The sequence below is a fragment of the Chelonoidis abingdonii genome, chromosome 1 (assembly GCF_003597395.2).
Source record: "Chelonoidis abingdonii isolate Lonesome George chromosome 1, CheloAbing_2.0, whole genome shotgun sequence".
Taxonomy (NCBI): domain Eukaryota; kingdom Metazoa; phylum Chordata; order Testudines; family Testudinidae; genus Chelonoidis; species Chelonoidis abingdonii.
The window spans coordinates 347,177,600-347,198,393 of NC_133769.1; the positions used below are offsets into that span (position 1 = coordinate 347,177,600).

The 20,794-nt window shown below is 39.0% G+C and overlaps 2 protein-coding genes across 10 annotated transcripts in view; one reads left to right on the forward strand and one right to left on the reverse strand.

Annotated features, from left to right (window-relative positions):
• TAF1D (TATA-box binding protein associated factor, RNA polymerase I subunit D) overlaps positions 1 to 3,230 on the forward strand; it is a 33,666-nt gene extending 30,436 nt beyond the window's left edge. Inside the window, exon 16 of the mRNA XM_075061734.1 lies at positions 423 to 3,230. The gene's annotated coding sequence lies outside the window, so the exon portion shown is untranslated. The remainder of the gene's footprint in view (positions 1 to 422) is intronic.
• A 3,351-nt stretch (positions 3,231 to 6,581) lies between these two features.
• Positions 6,582 to 20,794, reverse strand: part of CEP295 (centrosomal protein 295) — a 48,898-nt gene continuing 34,685 nt past the window's right edge. For 4 of the 9 annotated variants that reach the window (XM_032776606.2, XM_075061737.1, XM_075061738.1 and 1 more), the window contains 10 exons: positions 19,498 to 19,743; positions 18,595 to 18,749; positions 18,145 to 18,310; positions 15,711 to 16,393; positions 14,915 to 15,088; positions 12,663 to 12,780; positions 11,081 to 11,284; positions 10,207 to 10,306; positions 8,589 to 8,688; positions 6,582 to 6,986 (listed from right to left, as the gene is read on the reverse strand). In XM_032776606.2, the coding sequence (XP_032632497.1) occupies positions 6,948 to 6,986; positions 8,589 to 8,688; positions 10,207 to 10,306; positions 11,081 to 11,284; positions 12,663 to 12,780; positions 14,915 to 15,088; positions 15,711 to 16,393; positions 18,145 to 18,310; positions 18,595 to 18,749; positions 19,498 to 19,743 (1,985 nt within the window). In that variant the 3' untranslated portion in view covers positions 6,582 to 6,947. Of the gene's footprint in view, positions 6,987 to 8,588; positions 8,689 to 10,206; positions 10,307 to 11,080; positions 11,285 to 12,662; positions 12,781 to 14,914; positions 15,089 to 15,685; positions 16,394 to 18,144; positions 18,311 to 18,594; positions 18,750 to 19,497; positions 19,744 to 20,794 lie in introns of those variants that run through there. The other 5 variants (XM_075061735.1, XM_075061736.1, XM_032776609.2 and 2 more) reach the window with 5 other exon arrangements.

The following is a 20,794-nucleotide window of genomic DNA, read 5'->3' on the forward strand; positions in this document are numbered from 1 at the left end:
TTTATGTATTCAAGAAAATTTATTTTTCATGTTTGACACCATTGTTAGTAGGAGAAAGGGCTTTCAAATGATACCCAGCTTGACCTGTTTCTGTTGACATACGGATATTTCCACCAACCAGTGGAGCTCGAAGGGCAGTGAGTGTCTGCTGCAACACTGTAGAGGGTGACAGCATTTAAATTATGATTCAGTAGACTTGGGAATCAAATGATGCCTCCCGTACCTCTTTATCATTAACTAGCTCATAGAATTATGCATGCTCCCAGACTAATTAGACAGTGTAATGCTTTATTTTAGGGAGTGGTATGGCCATGTTTCTTACATGCTTAAATATCTTAGTAGTGGACATGACTAATTGTATACACTGATTTAATCACCAGAAGCTCAGCAATGTTACCTGAATTTTTTTGCTTTTTTTTTAGATCAGAGACCTCCGTAAGCTGTGGACAATTTAAAATGTCATTTGCACTGCTTCACTGGATACTTCTGTAGTAAATTTGATTGAATCTTTTAACCTAAACTTGATTGTCACATGTATTTTTAAAACCTGTTTTGGAGGATTTAATGGAATGAGTTAACTTCTAAGGAACAGGAAACTTCAGGGTGAACTGCTACATTGGTTTCTGAAGTTATTTGTCACTGATTTACAAATAAAGTTCTTAATCATTCAATAAATACCATACTATGTAAAGTCTAGGTTTTATAATTTTCAGCTGTCTGCGCTGAAATGTGAAATAAACCTCTGAAGTGAAGTATTTTGGCTTACTTGCTACCTCCCTTTACTACTGGTACAGTATTGACTTGGGGAACTAAAGTTGATTTGAGTCTAGATAATAGTAGCTGGTAATGGTGGAACTGTCAAGCATCAATTTGCTTAGCTGGCAGAAGAGCGGTATAAGATTATACTGTGAACTAGACCAGCTGCATTTTCCATATACACAATGAAAGCTGCTGTATATTTTATTAATACAAAATGCTCTGGAAAAGCTTCTTACTATAGACCTTTTGACCCATAAAATGGAACTTGTTAAAGGGGCCAGAGGGGATGTAACTTGGAAATGGAAACTACAGCAAGTCTGGGGGAGATGCCTCTCCCTGCCACAGCCCTGAGCACCTACATGATGCTGCTTAAGCTACCACACAGCTTAGAGGGAACTTAGGTTACAGGCCATGACATCTTGTTTATTGTCCATGACTTTTACTAAATACCTGACTAAATCATACCTTTAGCTGTAAGAAACCAAGAGAAACCTGCCTCCAAGCATGTTTGAGTGCAATGTGCCTTTGAATTTTATGCCCTATTCTGAAGCAAGGAGCTTAGTGCATTAGGGCATGCACTGAGCTCTTAGCTTTCTAGAGCTCAGGAGTTTGAGTGCATGGTTTGATCAGATTTTTCAGTGGAGTGTTTTTGTTTATGGTTCAGTTACATGAAGTCTTAGATGCACTATCATGTTTCTCTTTTTTGACTGGAGAAAACCAGTGAGGAACACTTGTGTTCCAAGTTGCCCTTCTGAAAATATAATGCAATGTGAATCTCTCTCCTGCTCAAAAACAGTAAGATTTCCATGTTGGTTCATAACTATTTGAATAGCTGTTTAAATTTAGCTCTTAAATGGAGTTGATATTCCCTTGAACATAAACTTTACCTAATAAGTATGACTTACCTTTCTTAAATGCATTACCTTAAGTTTATTTATAAAAGTTTAAAACCAAGAACATCCACTTTAACCTAATTTTTCACCCACATATGCCTATACTGAGCTAACAGCTTGTTTGGCTGAAGCATATCTTCCTGAAAAGCACTGTCCTGACTTCAATAGATCAAGCTGGTAGTTTGCTTGAGTATCTACAGCAGGGGTCTCAACTCAATTTACCTTAGGGCCAGTGCCAGTCCTCATCTTCCCAGCAGGCCAATGTTACTGAAGATGGTGTTCAGGAAAAAAAACATTTATATTGTTTCAGAGTAGCAGCCATGTTAGTTGGTCTCTAAGGTGCCACAAGTAGTACTGGTATTTTTGTGGGCTACAGCCCACTTCATTGGACTCATAGAATGGATCACATAGGGAGGTGATAGATATACATACAGAGAACATGAAAAGGTGGGAGTTGCCCAACCAACTCTAACAGGCTAAGTTGAACTGTTGCCAGGAGGAAAAAAACTTTTGTAGTGATGATCAAGATAGCCCATTTAAGACAGTTTGACAAGATACTTTACTTAACAAGGGGGAAATAGATTCAATGTGTAATGGCTCAGCCATTCCCAATCTCTATTTAAGCCTAAGGGTATAGCTACACTTGCAATTTCAAAGCGCTGCTGTGGCAGCGCTTTGAAGTGCAAGTGTGGTCGGAGTGCCAAAGCTGGGGGAGAGCTCTCCCAGTGCTGCATGTACTCTACATCCTCTACAGGTGTAGCTTGCAGTGCTGGGAGCTGTGCTCCCAGTGCTGTGGCACTGTTTACACTGAGGCTTTACAGCACTGTATCTTGCAGTGCTCAGGGGTTTTTTTTCACACCCCTGAGCATGAGTGGCAGCAGTGTAAAGGGCCAGTGTAGCCATGGCCTGAGTAGAGTGCTGCAGTCTGGCCATGCTGCCAGTGCACTGTTGTGGCCACATTTGCAGCATCTACAGTGGTATTGGGAGCAGTGCATTATGGGCAGCTATCCCAGCATTCAAGTGGCTGCAATGTGCTTTTCAAAAGAGGGGTGGGGTGGAGTGTGACAGCATGGGGGAGAAGGACACCCCCCCCACCCACTCAAAGCAAATAGCTTTGTTTTTCCTCAACTAGATAAGCAGCCACTCCAAAACAGACACCCCCCCCCCTTCCACCCAACATGCTGCTTCTCTCCTCAACCCCCTTCCTTCCCTGTCCTGTTAAGCAAACACTATCTGTGGGCTTTCCAAAGGGCGCTCCCTGGCTCTGCTCTTTCACAGTAAACAGGAGCTGTTTGTTTTTTTTTTGATAACACTGGTCTACAATTTGAGAATTCATCTACTTCAAAATACATACCACATTTTATCTCTGATGTGCTGAATTCAAATGACAACTGGCTACTGTTTAAGATATTTAAGTTTTTACATGTTATGTCTGTCTATTGTGTAGATAGAGTTTTAATCAAATTGTAAACCTAGGTCTTTTCATGTTTATGGTTGCTTTACATGATATTTTACCTGTCCTGTTTATGTAACACTTTAAAAATCAGCAAAAGGGTTATATAAATAAAATTTATTAAACAAAAGGCAAAACTATGTACATAGTTTAGTCCTATTCAGTGTCTACTCAGTGCTTCTTGGCTTGTCTCTTATATTCATTAAATGGAGCATCTCTTGTCACTGTTATAGTTTTCTCATTGTTGCAAGTCCTGGTGAATCCACTCGCCATCTCGTCGCCACTGCTCCTGCTAGTTCGTGGAAAAAAAATTAGAGAGAATGCAAATAAAAGTATCTTGTGAGGAATGTTCAACCAGGCGCTTGTATGCCTTGATCGTTTTTCTCTAGACCAACATACCTGTTAGTATGTCGTGTCCTTCTTGTTTCCGAGAAATTTCATTGCCACTAACTGAGAAGGCCTTCTCTTGCTGTCTTTCTCCTTGCTCACGCAGTGTCGAATTGGTTCAAATGCATTCCTCAATAGTTCACAATCTTGGCCAACAAAGACATCTTCCTTTATCTTAGTCTTTCACTTAACCTTTGGAAAATTTCCACGGATACTTTGAAATGGCTTTGTTTGGAGTGGCCTTTGACCATAGTTACATCAGACCCAGTTGATGATAAATAGTCCATAAGCTCGATGAAGTTCACTCCATATTCTTATACCAATTATACACCATGAGAATCGCTTGAGCATTAACTAAAAATCATCTTCGTTCCTCCAGACGTCAACCCAAATATATTACTGGTTCCACGCACAGACATTGGCGACACTCATTGTGAATAATTCTCAGGAGAAGCCTTCTGTCTTACGGAATACTATCCTCGAATCTCCGTATATGCTAGAAAGTTATATCAGACATAGGAACCTTTGGCAATATATAATGAGAGATGTGAAATCCTCTCACGCATGTCGAGACTACACAGCAGAGCATCGTGTGAGGCACTGGATCAAGCAACTTATCAATAGATGCGCCAATATTCAGGCGGCCATTGATTAGTTGATCTTCAGTAAGTCAGTGCGACCTTCAAAAGTTGTTAGCGCTATTTAGAAATTCTCTTAAAATACAAATATTCTGACAGGCAAAAACTGTCATGAAAACACTTTTACACTTTTATACGGATAGGCTGTCACCAACAACATCTGATCTTTTTGGAATGTCAGCAAATATCAGCTATTAAACCGTGGGTCCTATGTACTTATGTATATTTCATATTCCTGTGCCACACATGATCGTAGTCTGCTCATCTCTGGATCTTGGAACAGTGAGAGCTGGAAATTGGTGATACAACATTTCTCAATTTTGAAAGTAAAATCAATGAACAGTCTCCACTCATCTGGATCGTGAACGATGTTGAGGGCTGCCATCACACCATCGATGTTGTTGCAGGCTACAAGATCACCTTCCATGAAGAAGAATGGGACAAGATCCTTTTGACGGTCACGGAATATGGAAACCCTAACATAACCTGCCAGGAGATTCTACTGCTGTAGTCTGGAGCCCAACAGCTAGACTAGAGCCAATCAACAATTTTAAGCATGATTTTTGTTCTCAGTGACCCAGAATTAGTAAAGTTTGACTACATTTATTTCAGAAGCATTTTGACTGTAGAGCAGTGTAAGCAGGTCCCAGAGTTCACAACAAAACAGAGTAATCTTTACTTAAACAGATTATGGGAAGGTTCCAGAGGTCAGTTCCAACATAGTAAAATTATTCCATTTATACTAGCACCCCAGCGCTGCAGCAGCAGTGCTTTACTCTTTATTCCTCTCAAAGTGGAGAATAGGCAGTGCTGTATGTGCCTTGCCAGTGTGGACAGGGAGTGAGTTACAGCGCTGTAAAGCTACCACCAGCACTGTAACTCTCAAGTGTAGCCAAGGCCTAAATTGATAGTATCTAGTTTGTAAAAGCAGCAAAGAATCCTGTGGCACCTTATAGACTCTGTCTATTAAGTGCCACAGGATTCTTTGCTGCTTTTACAGATCCAGACTAACACGGCTACCCCTCTGATACTGTCTAGTTTGCATATCAATTCAAGTTCAGCAGTTTCTTGAAGTCTTTTTTTGAAGCTTTTCTGTTGCAAAATTGCAACCTTTAAACTTGAGTGGCCAGAGAGGTTTAAGTGTTCGCCTACCGGTTTTTAAATGTTATGATTCCTGATGTCAGATTTGTGTCCACTTATTCTTTTGCATAGACACTGTCTGGTTTGGCCAATGTACATGGCAGAGGGCCATTGATGGCATATATCACATTGGTAGATGTGCAGGTGAATGAGCCCCTGATGGTGTCACTTGTATAGATATGCGGACGCAGCTGGCATCAGGCTTTATTGCAAGGGTAGGTTCCTTGGTTAGTGTTTTTGTTCTGTGGTGTATGCTTACTACTTGCTTCAGGTTGGGGGGCTGTGTGTAAGCAACGCCAGGTCTGTCTCCCAAGATGTATGAGTGAGGGATCATCTTTCAGGATAGGTTGTAGATCTTTGATGTGCCTGAGAGGTTTTAGTTAGGGGCTGAAGGTAATGGCTAGTTATAGTGTATTTTATTTCAAGTTTCTTAGAAATAAAATTGTCATACAACTATTCACCCACTAAAGTGTTTTTAGTGTTTACCCAACCCTTAGCAATGCCTCAGTGATGGAGCAGTTGAAATCTTCAGGATTGCAGCAGTGTGCATGAGATAGTGGTGTTCAGTATTGTGAAAACAAGGTGATACTGAGTCTGCCAAGCAACTAATGATACTTGTCCCTCTCCTCCAGCCACTGGGAGCTGCAGGAGTAGCACTGACAACAGCAGCAGCATGCCTCACCTCCACAGGCTGCAGTGGGGAGGTTCTAGGGCCCCAGATGGCCCACAGGCCAGGACTTTGAGACCCCTGCTCTACACATTTGTAACTCTAGGTTAACAAACCCAGCAGCTGCTAATTCAAGTTCTACAAATGCAGGCCTTACTGTAGCACAGACAGCCTGAGGCATGCTCTTCAGCTTCCGTACTTCTAACATTTGTAAATGTTGACACTAGAACTAGATACAGTACTCCAGTATTTGTCTCACCACTGTAGTATACACAGGGTAAAATTACCTCACTACTTCTGGTTAATCATCCAAAGACCTCATGTTAAGTATGACCCCCTAAAGCCTTTCCAGGGGACTTTACCATCTGTATCTTACATGGCCTCAAGAGTTTCAGTAAAATACATTAGGTAAAATTTTCAAAAAATCAACAGGCACTACAGAGCGTAGGATGAAATTTTCAAAGAGAAGAATGGCAGGGGTTTAATTCCCATTGAAATTAATAGTAATAGGCCTAACCACCATTTGCACCTTCCAAAAAAAGTCTCCCTTCAAGTTAAAGGGTGTTTGCATCATTTTAAATCAAGGGGAATATTTTACCTCTTATCCTTTGATTTTCCAATACATCGCCACTTGTACATAAAGCCCAGGTTTCATTACAAAACTTTATTAAAAATTCAGCTGACCTTTCACTTTTAAATGCAGACCATCCTCAATGTAAAAAGCCTTTGTACAATAATCTGAATCATAATACAGGCAGAAATGGGAGTATGAACTGGCAGACCAAATCTGTAATTAGGCAAGCTTTGGGGGTGATCACTCAAATCTAGGGAATAAATTAAGTTGCTACATTATTTAAATTATGAATTTGACCTATATCAAAGCTCAGTACTTCAGTTACATAATGATACTGATTAATGTGAATCTGGCCTTCTCATACAGTCCTGGGATTGAACTGAGAAAGGAGTCAAGCAGTTTTTATTTCCAAAAGTCTCTTAAAAGGATGTAGTGTTCAATGTGTCTTTTTGGCTCGTAGTTTTTCCAGTGTTTTCTGTAAGTAAAAATAGATATTTGAATATCCAGCAGACTGATTTAGATTTGAAGTTCCTAAATAACAGGCTGGCAGTGTTATGAATAGCTAAATGCTCTATAGGAAGGGCATTAGCTAAGCTTCAATGTACTATCTGAATACTTGCCACAACAGCAGCTTGGAATATGCAGACAATGATATTTTCCAGAAAAATTGTATTCAGTGCATTCAAATACATCAGTGTATTTGGCACAAGGCAACCCTATGTAAATAACAGAACAAGCACAGTAACTATTACATTTCTTCCTATTCCAGAAAGTCATGCAGTAGATGTTCTAAAATTTGTTGCAATGAATGCAGTAGTGCACAAACAGCAGCGAGAAGTTTAAAGCCGGATCTTCAGGTTTGGTTTAAATCAGGGGTCTCAAACTCAAATGACCACAAGGGTCACATGAGGACTAGCGCATTGACCCAAGGGCTGCATCACTGCCTCTGGCCCAACCCCTTCCCCAAAGTCCCCACCCCAACACTGCCCCAGGGGGTGCAGAAAGGGGGCAGGGTGTGGCAGGGACTCAGGGCAGGGAGTTGGGGTGCCAGAGGAGTTCAGGGTGTGAGCTCCAGACCAGGGCCAGGGCAGGCAGCCCCCGCATCCCTCTGTTCCAGGAAGCAGCTGGAACCATGTCCCTGCAGCCCCTGGGGGAGGGGAAGGGGCTCAGGGTTCCATGCATCTGCTACTCTTGCTGCTCTTCCAGATACCTCCCATGAAGCTCCCAGTGGTCATGGTTCCCTGTTCCCAGCCAATGGGGGTGGTGCCTGGAAGGAGGCAATGCAGGAGCTCTCTGCCTCCTTCTCTCTCCCCCCACCCCAGACCGAAGGGGCATGCTGCCAGCTGCTTCAGAGAGCAGCACAGGGCGCAATCCTGTGGGTAGGCACTGGGGGGGGGGGAGCTTGGCAAGCCACACACAAGAGCCCCACTGGCCATGTGTTTGAGATCCCTGGTTTAAATCAAGTGAGCAGTTCCATTTCAAAAACAACTAGTGTAACCTTTTAATAACTTGAAGAGGAACACCTGGACTGTAGGACACCAAGATTTCAAACACTGACTCCTAATTTTGGATGTTTTTACCTCTGCACTCTTTCCAACAGTCATATGAGGAAAAAAATCAGGATTAGATAATAATGCTAAATCCAATTTAATTTTTGGGAAAAGTTTAGCTGAGACATGGAAGGGTTTCTTCCCCACAGTTGTTTTGGCCAGTGTTCATAATTTAATATACCTTAGAGACCATAGCTCTCTAATGCTATTTTTCAACCTGGTCTCCCTTGAAAAATGCAAAGTTTTAGTATGTCAAATAATTTACAAATTAGTAGCTGAAAGCCCATGTCACATGGCTGTAATTTGTCACCATGAGATAGAGTGGCAGAATTTCATCATTACTGCAAGAATGGCTCACCCTCATTTGCTTCAGATGAGCTCCAGTTTAACACTACATAGGTAGCAGTCTCATTAAAAAAAGGACTGCACCGACAGGGCAGTGGAATTAGAACTGCTCAGAACAACAGGCATTAAAATAGGGAAATGCTAGACCAAGGGGTTTAAGATACTGTACCACATGCACTTACCTTTTGAAACTCTTTAGCCTTTTCCCTGTTTTTAGCATAGGTTTCTTGTCTTGATTTCTCTTCCTTTCTGATTTTCACTTCAGCTAGTTGATTATAAAGTCTGCCAAACAGTAAAAACATGTATACTTATTAATGGGGTCTCAACTTAAAATTGAAGTGTTTGTATTATGTATACAGGGTTAATATACTGGAAAAGATAAAAATGCAACTTGTGTAATTCTCTATATGCCAAAAATCCTTATTAGTATTTATATTCAATAAGTTTATTTCCCAGAGTTTTGAGGTTTATATTTGTTTTACTATATATTACCTCCTTGACATTTGACAGAATGTGATTGGCAATTTTCCCAATGTTTTACTGATCTAAAATGGTGAATTTTGATTTAAATAGTAAACACACTGGCATGAATAGTTATTTCAGCTATAACAACTCAAACTGAGGTCACCCAAAGGGGAAAAACTGTTTGCATGGAACTCTGTATGTCAAAAGTCTTTTCATTAAAGTCATTCATTATATAGAATAATTTATAATTATGGATAGCAAATGAGTTTAGATGCGGCAAGACTAGGCCAAGGTCTCAGCCTAACTTTGCCTGGCATGAGAGTAGTTTTGCCATTCCCCGCCCCCCATACATCTGCTTAAATAATGCTACTGCTGGTTGGACGAAGGTGATGTTTTGTTCATAAAATGTGTTACATTAGATTTTTGATAAAAGGAAAAGTTAATTAGTGTAATAAATATACAACCCTGTAATCCTAAAAGTGCCTTTTAGTGGGTAAAAATAAGGACAAGATGACATGAAAACTGTATAAGCAGCAAAAGTTGTGTAAATTGAAGCTTGCACATGTGTACTGTAGGGGTTACGTAAGAAAATGCTTAATGCTGACTGGATAAAAATTAAATTAATGGATTCTTATACTTGTCCATATTACATATGCAAGTGAAGTTTAGTAGAACCAAACTGGAGAAATAAGTCTGACAGACCAGACCAGGGATAAGAGGTGGCGATGATCACCACAAAATACAGGAGAACTTCCCGATAGAGGCCCAAGTTACTGAATTCTGACCTATGTATGTCTGAAGTTTTATAAATAAAAGGTGAAAATGATTAAGCCTGAATTGGGTGGACAGACTCATAAATTTTAAGGTCAGAAGAGACCAGCATGATCACCTAGTCAGACCTATTAAAAAAATATCTACATCTATATATACACATGCGCACACATACATACAGAGAGAGAGAGAGAGATACACCTCTCTCATAAAACTGGAAGGGACCCCGAAAGGTCATCAAGTCCAGCCCCCCCATGCCTTCACTAGCACGACCAAGTACTGATTTTGCCCCAGATCCTTAAGTGGCCCCCTCAAAAAACAAACAAACGAGGGTCTCTACCAGTCTGACCTGGAGAAAAATTGCTTCTCTACCCCAGTTTCCTACCTTGCACTTCCAAAATACTAGTCTCCATGAGTATTCATCTAATTTAAGTCTAAGGGGCTGAAATAAATGGGAGATAAGAAACCATTGCTAAAATTAAGACTCTATATTACTGCAACAGGAATTATTTCAGAAACAAAAGTAGTTTAGTCTAATTTCTCCCAACTATATTCACACAATACCTTAAAGTGCGCTGCTGCATTTGAACATCTGCAGACCTTCTGTCCTCTGGAGAGCACACTTTGACTTCCTCCACTTTCTTCAATTGACTGACAACTGCACCTTTGTTTTAAACAAAATATTTTTAAAAAAATATTTAAAAATCCAACTGAGGCCTGTCCAAAAGTGGGCTCATACAGATCAGTGACAACAAAGTGAACTGGAGGAGTATCCACTGTACTATCTTTACCAGGACAAGTTTACACCTTTTACAGACAGCAGTTGAACACTGGCCTTAAAAGGCAGTAAGGTCTGAAACAAAAACAATCATGTTTCCTATTTTGGAGAAAACACATTTGAAAAGAAACAGGCTGGTAGAATGGACTCCATGGGGCAGAATTTTCTCTTTTGCAAGTAAGTCTCTAAATCTCAGCCAAGGACATTAGTAACAATCTTATCTCATACAGAGAAACACCACCAAGTTGTAAGGCTATCTCAGTTTTTAGACTATTGTCTATAGTGGGCCAGAGAGCTAGCCCATCAGAATGGTGCTAGCTCTGTGCCTTATTTCCAGCTTTTAATTTCCATTAAAAGCAGCTAAAAATGTGTTACATTCTCAATACTGCTTTTTTATGTAAGCAATTACAGTTTTTCTAGGGATTTGCTATAACTAAGCAGGTGAAGAGGTGATCCTAGATTATGAAAGAGGGTGAGGTATCTCTGAAACGCTCTTACTTAAGATGTGATCCAGACAGTGAAAGACTTTGAGAACCCCTGTTACAGAATATTCTGATCTGCAAGAGCAAAGATCCAAAAGTAGCACAATCTATCCTGCTTTATAGAATAATTACTAGAAGAATCCCATATGCCTAATCCCTATTGCCAAATGAAATTTACCAGAAGTAGGAGAATCCTCCTTTGGCATGTTAAATCTTTCAGTCTTGTCCCTTTGAAACAGCTTAGCTTGAGGCTTTTCAGAACTTCTCTCTCTATTTTTTATTTCTTCCACTCTTTTAGAGGACTTCTGGACGAAGTTTTTCTTTCTCCTTAAAAATGATTCTTGTAAACTACCTGGTGTGGAAGTGAACTCTAGCAACATGACTGTGAAGAAAGAAGGAAGGTCTTAGTACTTTTGATTTTATCACTGATAGGTTAATCAGCTGTAGTAACCCATGAATTTAAATAACTGTCCTAAAACTGAGCTTTACTGTTTTCATGGATTGTACCAGGGTTTGATTTGAAGAGAATTAGGAAATTTACTAAACAAACAGCAATTCAGATTTATGCTTCCTACAGTTATTTTAAAGCTACAGTGCACGTACATAGCATTTTGTATTTGCAATACATGTTCCTAAATCTTAATACCTTAAAACATACTGTAAACAATAGGGTCCAAATTACAGACTGACATACTCAAACCACCGAGCAGATCTAGCTTGTCAGAGGAGTACTTCTTATTTTAAGAATGCTCCGAAGTATACTAGGCACCCCTCCATGCCAATCCTCAGAACTTTGGTCTGAGGATCTTACAAATACACCTCTACCCCAATATAACGCGATTCTCGGGAGCCAAAAAAATCTCATCATGTTATAGGTGAGACCGTGTTATATCAGGGTAGGGAGAGGAACCGCTCCTCACCCTACCTCACTTCCGCTCTGCCTCCTGAGTGTGCCGCTGCCGCCCTACTTCTCTCTCCCCCCCGGCACCGTGCTGCGGCCCTTCCTGGGGCCCCCCCACCCCAGCTCACCTCTGCTCCGCCTCCTCCTACGAGCGCGCCGCAGGTCAGCTTCTCCCCCTTCCCTCCCAGGCTTGCTGCACCAATCAGCTGTTTGGCGCTGCAAGCCTGGGAGGGAGGAGAAGCAGAGCTGCAGAGCGGAGGTGAGCTGGGGCGGAGGGGGGCCCTGGGGAGGGCCACAGCAAGTAACAGGTGGGCGCAGAGGAACCGCTGGCGGTAACACAAATTTGGATACGAGGTAAAACAGCCCCGTCCCCTGGAGCGCTGCTTTACCGTGTTATATCCGAATCCTCATTATATCAGACCGCATTATGTCGGGGCAGAGGTGTACTAAGGGGCAGGAGACCAATAAGAAATCAGGAAAGATGGAGAACATTACATATTACGCGATGGCTCAGCAACGCTGGTGGTACATTATGATGGAGTGAAAGACTATTTTCTTATTAGTGGGAAGGATAGACTGTGTAATGAGAGGAGTTAATAAGCTTCTTGTTGAAGTAAGTCTTCAAGTCAGGCAATGCTAAAATAGACATTTCAACAGGAACAGGCAAAAAAAGCTGTTTCCATGGTACAGTGGCATACATTGGACCTGGACCATATCTAGTATAATGCTGTAATGAATGGTGGCATATACTTATATAATTACAAGTCTACCATAAGTGGAGCTGTATTTTACCAGTGTTTTAATATTTTGGAGATTCTGTTTCAGTTCTAATGAGTATACTGAAGTTACACATGAGTACCTGCAGATCGATGTAATGGAGACTGATCCTCATTAGGACTTTGAGCTATTGTAGAGTAGTTAGAAGGCGTGAAAACAGAGTAATCTGCTTCTGGGTCTAAAGGTAAAAATTCTCTCCCCTGTTGCAAGACAGAAGAATCGATTGATATAACGTACTTAGAACAGGCTACACATTTTAGTGAAGTAATATTAATCCATCTCCACTGTTGTCAAGGAACAAACAATTAAGGAGCCAATGGAATCAGATCTTTCTTCATTAGCACAGATGCAAGAAAAATGTAGTTAGCACACAGCAGCAGGGAATCCTAAAAGCCATTTTATAAAAATTCTCTTAAAACAAACAAACAAAAAAATCAGATTCTTACGCTTGAAGCCTGTTGTCCTCATCAAGTTCAAACGTCTCATTTTTGCTTCAGGACCCATTTCTGCCCCCACTTACATCTGACTGCTTTTCTTCCTATTCCATCTCTAGCTCCCACATCCATTCTCACACAGTTCTGTCTCCTTCTCCTATTCTCAGATAAATGTTATTTCCCAAAGCTGCCCCAATGTTTACAACAGATTCCAACTGTTTATTCTCAATTTCTTCCACTGTCTAATTGCTTCTTAAAAGCCACCTTCATGCACTTGGAGCTCTCTACGGAAAAGGATAAAAGGACACAAATCAGATATTAGGAATGGTAATATACAAAAACCTGTAGGAGAACACTTCAACCTCCCTGGCTACACTATAGCAGACCTTAAGGTGGCCATCCTGCAGCAAAAAAACTTCAGGACCAGACTTCAAAGAGAAACTGCTGAGCTTCAGTTCATCTGCAAATTTGACACCATCAGCTCAGGATTAAACAAAGACTGTGAATGGCTTGCCAACTACAAAACCAGTTTCTCCTCCCTGGGTTTTCACACCTCAACTGCTAGAACAGGCCTCATCCTCCCTGGTTGAACTAACCTCATTATCTCTAACTCTGTTAGTCTATAAGGTGCCACAGGATTCTCTGCTGCTTTTGGAGCTCTTCACTGTCTCTAGGCCTCTTGCAATTGAATTATTATTATTCATTTGAATGTATGTGATCATCTTCCCAAGAAACCAGCTATGTTAGCATGTTCCTTCATAACACTGGCTGGCATCAACTATATTACAGTCATCCACATAGTCTTGAGAAAATGTATCTTCTTTGAATAAATTACCCTGTGATCATCCACTGACAGAATGGTTTAATCCTAACTGGCATTATCTGTAGAGCTTGGAACTGGTCAGGGACAGTTTGTGGACAACATATGAGCATCTGAACAGGGAGAGAATGATCTAGGTCAAAGAGAACCCAACCAAGGAAATGCCTGGAAAACTGACAGTTCTCAGATGAGGAAACAATGATTCACAACCTGATTTTAAAGGTTTATCATTAGCATCCTCATGGACCTTTCCAGAGCTGTTGAAATATCCTGAGGATGGAACAGTTGCTACACTAGCTTGAGTCATGCAACGCTGAGGAAAAGCTATAGTTTACCCACTGAGAAGGAAAAGGGAGGATTGGACAGAGAGAGACCCCTAAACATTGTCTGGATTTCAGTTCCAGAAGTCTCAATAAAAGTCTATGACAAAATACCTAGGGGCAAGTTTCCTACATTAGAATAAGAAAGCCTGCAGTCAGAACTTAAATAGCATACTCACACCCACTGACTTAGTCATTCAGTACCCTAGGGGGTTTGGGAACCTCATTCGTTTAATTTGAGTAGAAGACACAAAAAGGATACTATAATAAAAGACTAGTGCAGTAATGCAATGAGCCCACCCTCTTCTGTCTATTCTGATTACTGCAATGGCTCTGAACTGTGCCTCTATCCAATTCCTGGATGCCCCTTCTCTAGTAAGGTAATAGGATTTTTGCCTTTCCCATTGAGTTTTCCAGGAATGGGTTATTGCTCTGCCACACTAACAACAGCAGGACGTTTCTGTTCTTCTGACAGTGTGAACTTTGGAGTACTCCATCTCAACGAAGCTGCAGGGGTAAGGCAAAGGATGAAGTGAAGAAAGCAGGATGGATTTTAGTTCTCTGCATAAGCCCAACCTACCAGACATGGCATTACCACCAAATGGCTCAAATATTTGCAACTCTGGAGAACCCAAAACATGCTAATGATCTACAATATTGTATTACATGCTTTAAAATTACCAATTTTCTTCTTATTCTTACTAAAGCAAAAAAATCAGCAGTACCAGGCTCAAAATGATGAGAGATGATCAAGATTTACCTCAGAACAACTTTTAAGTTCAGACTGGCCAACATATGCCAGGCTATCAAACTTATTTTTTCTTTTTTTCTCTTGGCTAATGTGTTCCGAGTCTGATTCTGCAACACTGATGTCAGTTGAGCTTATCAGAGTCAGTTCAGGTTCTTCCATAATACCATGCCCTGACTCTGTCTCCTAGAAAATAGAGAAGACATCATCAAGGTAAAAATCAATATTTCTAGCAACAGCAACATTTGTTAGCCTGTTACAAAAGAAAGAATTGTTCAACATACAGATAAAGAAATGCTCCAGGCAGTGAAAGAAATACCTCAGGCAAAGTGCTCTTCCCACATTTATTGCTGTACTCAGAACTCCTCCGAAGGAGCTCAGTCCAACCTAAATATTTAATTTGCCATTGTACAAAACCTCTCTTCCACCCCAGCTCTAGACCGGAATTCTAGTTACAGCCTGAAAGCTAATTCTTGGCAAACAACAGTAGCTTTTGTTTGATCCTTAAGGAAACAGCATTTATAAACACAGCTTTGTTGTTTTCCTAAATTAAGCATTTTAGCCTCATCTTCCTTTTCCATAATTGCTAGCCTTTTCTCAATGAAAATCTAGACCTAAAATGACGAAGATCAGTATAATTTCAGATTAAATTACACAAGTTTTAAGAAGTCTCCAACTAAAACTGTGAAGTGAACTTTGCTAAATTTTCCAATTACAAAAGGTCTAAAATAGCTTGGAGCAATTGGCTGAAATCTGAATGACATTTAACTCACTAACAATTACCTTGTGGAACCTTTATTTCACTCACCCAGACTGGCCCACGGCTTTGTAAGGAATGTGACCCTGAACTTATTGTGAGCACTGAATTAGAATTTTGGTTTTGAGGTATTTCTGGCAAATCACCATTTTGTTGTCTAGTTGCTTGTGAAGGGCTGACGTAGATTTCTGAGTCTATTGCTCTAGGCATTCTAGATGACACCTGTGCTTCTAGAATGCTTTGTTCTTCCTCCAATATATTTCTACTGCACTGTGAGTGGTCACCTTCCACAATCCTATTTGCTTCATTTTTAATAACTGGGGTTTCAGTAAGATCCCTATGTTTATTTGGTGTCACAATAGGTAATTCTTCAAAACACAAGTTCTCTTTTCTCAGTTCTACAACTTCTTTTACTGAATGTTCAGTCAGGAGAGTCTCATTTTCTGTGTTCTGTGTTGTAATTAGCTGATAAAATGAACCCAGTTCTTCCAATGAACTCAGAGTTGGACTCCGCAGGTTTTCCACTGAAGACTGGAGATTAATATTCTTTATATTTCTTGCCAGACCCTCATATTGGTCTCCAACAGGTGAAACGTAGTTCTCATTCTCTGATTTTTTAATTTTAGAATTTTGTTCAAATACAATGCGAAGACCTATTGGTTGTTCAGTACTCTGGCTGTGCTCATTCAGGGTAGATTCCAAGTGAAGAGGGTGAAAAGATTCTTCAGAACCTGCTTGAAAAAAAAGTCAGACTGTCAGAAAAGTCTGAATACAGACAATAGAGTTTACAAAAAGGAAGCAAGCCATGGTCTAGAAAGTAATTATTTATGCATTTAAGAAAAGCACAGTAAAATAGGCAACAATGTTTTAACTCCAGTAATTTCATTCCAGTGCATAATATTCACATTTATTAAGATATTATGGTGTTTTTTATGTCAATTTGGTGAATTAGAATGAAATTCTTCCTAGATGGCCAAATATCCAAATCATAAAAAACCTAAGTATTAATCAGGAATGTATCTTCATTTAAAAATAGTTATTTTACACAAAATAATTTTGGTTTCTTTTAAACACAATCTCTAATAGCTTTATATTTCTTGACATAGTAACTTGTCCTTTTTTCTTTAATGTTTATGGCCAGATTCTCTGCTGGTGTAAGCTGACACAGCTACACTGAAGTCAATAGAGCTGCACCAATTTATACCAACCAGAGAATTTGGCCCTTGGAAATCACTCTCAGTTAGAAAGCCTTAGGATTTCAAACCTCTCTGACAGTGTCTCTAAAGGAAGCAAAAGAAGAAAAAAATCATTACTGGTGCTGTATACATTAACAGTAGAAAAAAATCTGAACACAGCCTGTTCTCTCTTATAAAGGCCAATTACATCAGGTGGTTATTCTCACTTAGATTTCCCTTAAGATCTACACATACAAAACAAGTTATACTTAGGAGGCACTTAGATACTACAGCAATGGGATTATATCTATCTAATAAGAGGTTCTGATTCTAGGGTGTTTTTTTAATATTTGGAAGTTAGCAGATAAGCATTCTTTCAAATATACATGTCTCTAAATATGGTAATAAGATATCACTGATAAGCAGGTCATGTCACACACAAATAGACTTTGTAATATGTAGAAAACTTTCAAAATATTTCCCTATGGCCAAATCCTGCAAACCTTAACACAAGCAAAATATCTGTAGTTTTACTTGACTAATGGTGAACAGCAGCAGCAAAAAAACTGAAGTCCACAGGAACAACTCATACTTTGAGATTAGTCATTGCTTAAAAATAGACTTCAGATCACAGACCTAAAATTTGATCTACCTTAAAAGTGCCCATAGTAATGCATGTCACATAATTTTATTGTATTTTCAGTACATGAAATAATTGGTTTTGGAGAGATGGAATTTACAAGGATTAAGAAAAATTAATGATTTAAGCTAAAATTACAATTTTAAATTCTACCCTTAAATCACCATTATGTCTAGATATTGAGCATCGTACATTCTGCATTTGGATCTCTGCAATACCCAGGAACAGCAAGGTGAGACAGACAGAATGGGTGCCCACAGCTTTAAAATGTGAACAGCATTTTTTCCTTTTGGTTAAGAGAACTCTATCAATAAATAAGCAGTATCTATACATTACAGAGTGGTCTGAACATAAAAATTACATATGCTCTCAAAAGGAAATGTATACCAAAGTCAACAGTCAATTTTAATAATTGAGAAGGCAAAGAACCGGATTGTGTAATTCCTGGGAATGTCACCCAACAGCAGAAAAACTAAGGAACCAGGTCTGTGGACACAGTCTTGTTCAATAGCAGTGGGGGCACAGAGTAAGAGCTAAGCTATGCCATTGCAGAGAAGACAGAGTATGTAACGAACAGCTAGCAGTGTCTCACTAACTTCAAGAGAACACAATTGTAGGGGACCAAACAACTACAAATCTTCACATTTAGACATTAAAAACAGATCCATACCCAGAGTAACATTTGCCTTAATTGACTCCTCCGCTTGTGATGTAGTATTGTTTAGCTTCTTTGTATTAAGAAAAGAATGCAGATTGTAAATTCTTGCTTTCAAGCTAGAGGACGTGTCTTCAGGAAATACAGATGCGTCTTGACTTTGGCTTGAGAAAGCGAAACTCTAGTGGCAGAAGAATCATGGCAAAGAGTTTAGTTATTGATCATGGCTAAATATTCTCAAATATAATACAAGAGAAAAACTGCAACAGTAATTAACGTTTCTTTCAGATCCATTTATATCACAAAAAGCAAATTATTGTGAACTACATTGTCAGTTCTAGATTAAAAACACTAACTTGCCACTGTATTTTCTGAAAATGTCAAAAGATTAAGTTTCTAATCACATAACATTGTAACCTTACATAAATTACATGCCTTCCCTTATTTCAAAACTGTGTGTAATACCTTGCTAAAATCTTTGCTGTCTTCAGAAATCCTGTGTTGAGAAAGGGATGACGAGATATCAAAGTCAGGACTTGGTTCCAAAGGCTGAAAAAGCTGATGTTGAAAGTTAGGGAAATTTCTTTCCATATCAGAAAAATCGAGTCCAACTGCTGGAGCTTTAAAAAAAAAAATGGAAAATTTATTTTAAAAAAATGCAAACCTGGCACCTACAGCTCAGGTGCTATAAATGTAATGCATAAGACTTACGTTTACAAATAGTTTTTGCAAGTATTTTGTGTTAAAACAGCTATCTACATCACTGTATCTCTGAAGTGATGCATGTGTATACAATACCCATAAGGTTGTGCTGAGTCAACTCAAAGTAAAAACTAAGATTGTTTTCAAGTATTCTGGGACAGTGATAAACTAAAATGCTGAAGCTAAGTAGTAATTCATGACCATATTGTTATACTTTCATGCACAGTCTTCTAATCTGAAGGCATAGAGTATTAACAAAAACGTTAAGGGTATATAAAAAATGCTATATAAATTACATCTCATTTTCTTTAACAGATTTGGTTTAAAATGCTAGTTATTTATTATTTACTGTTACCTGTGCATGTGTGTTTTTCCACTACAGACTGAGATAAATCTATGGTAAAAAAAATCTTGAAACCACTCTATTATCCTACCAGCTGCACATATGCAACTGACTATATAATTGGGCCTCTGATCCTTTTGGTATTTGGCCACAGGGTGCAGAATATCAGCAGAACAAGGAACATCAACATGTATATTATCTAGTGATTAACAAAATGTAATTAAAATTTGAATACAGATTAAATGTATGTTCTTGTTAAACTCTTTTTCACAGTATACCTCTAGTTCTTGTATTCATTCTTCATATTCTAAACAAGTTATTACCATGGTAAGATGTACTGTTTTCAGGTAACCAGTTCAAATCTTTTGTATATTTGTCTATGATCTGCTGAATTTGACTTCTATTAGAGATAAAATTCTCTTCTGCAGGCAGATGAAATTCAGAAACTTCAGAAGAATTTTCTTGCCTCTGCTGAGCAGTGGTAGGTGCTGGATATGCTGAAGAGTCCCAAGGGCTGCTTGCTGTTTCTCTCAATATCCTATTCTCTGCACTATTTGAAGACAACAACTCTGGAAGATAAACCATAAGTCTGACACCCAGTTTTGCAAATGAGCCACTTAAGTGAACTTGTCTGAAAAACTTTTGTTCGACAGCATAAACCTTGAAACAATGTAAACTGATGATTTTAAAAAAATGTCTTCTATCACAATTCTCTCCCATACAAAACTTAACAGCAATTTCTATAAATCTACATTGACAACACCTAATTATATAATGCTCAATGGAGCGTAGCAACTTAAAAGCATGACGATCTTTACCTTCTCTCTCAGGTACATATATGGCCTGCAATGCCACAGCATCTGAGCACTTATCAATTTTTTAATGTATCCTTAAACATTCATTACGTAGGGCAGTGCCAGTTTGCCTTTTAAAAAATTTACATAACATGACAGGTAAAAGCATTATTAAATATTTTGACAAATCTTTAATCAGAAGAGTGTATTCAAAAAGAGTAAAGAAAAGTTAGTCATAATGATAACTCAGTCACACCGAAGTGCATGTTTTATGTGTACTAACTTGTCATATCGTTCACATTCACATTAACTCAAGACCATGAAATTTCTTCCCCAAATGAGATTTTCCCAGAAAATTATGAACATATAAAAACAATCAGACCTGATAAAACCATATCTGTAAGGCTTGCTACAAAGTGTATGCTGTGAAAAAACATCTGAAGTTTGTGATCACTGTTCCAACTGTCAAGTAATACTGAAACTCACAGATAGCTGTAGAAGAGCAAAGACTTACTGTATGTGCTGATTAGCCATGTCTGAAATGTTAATTTTTTTTTTCTGAATAAACAATTTATAATTTGTTTTCTTTTTTCAATTTTGCCAACTTGAAAACCTGAGGTATTTCAGACAACAGTACTTGTAACATCGGTTGCCATTTGCCAAAACTACTGTAGTTGTAGTTAACATGCTAATATGTTTAGCTTACTAGAAAGTCAAATAAAGCTACAACCATAGAACATGCATTACTTTTTATTTATGCCCTATTTCAGAGGGCAACATTAACAAGGCTTAAGTCAAGTTTCACATTAATCAGTCTTCTTTCAGA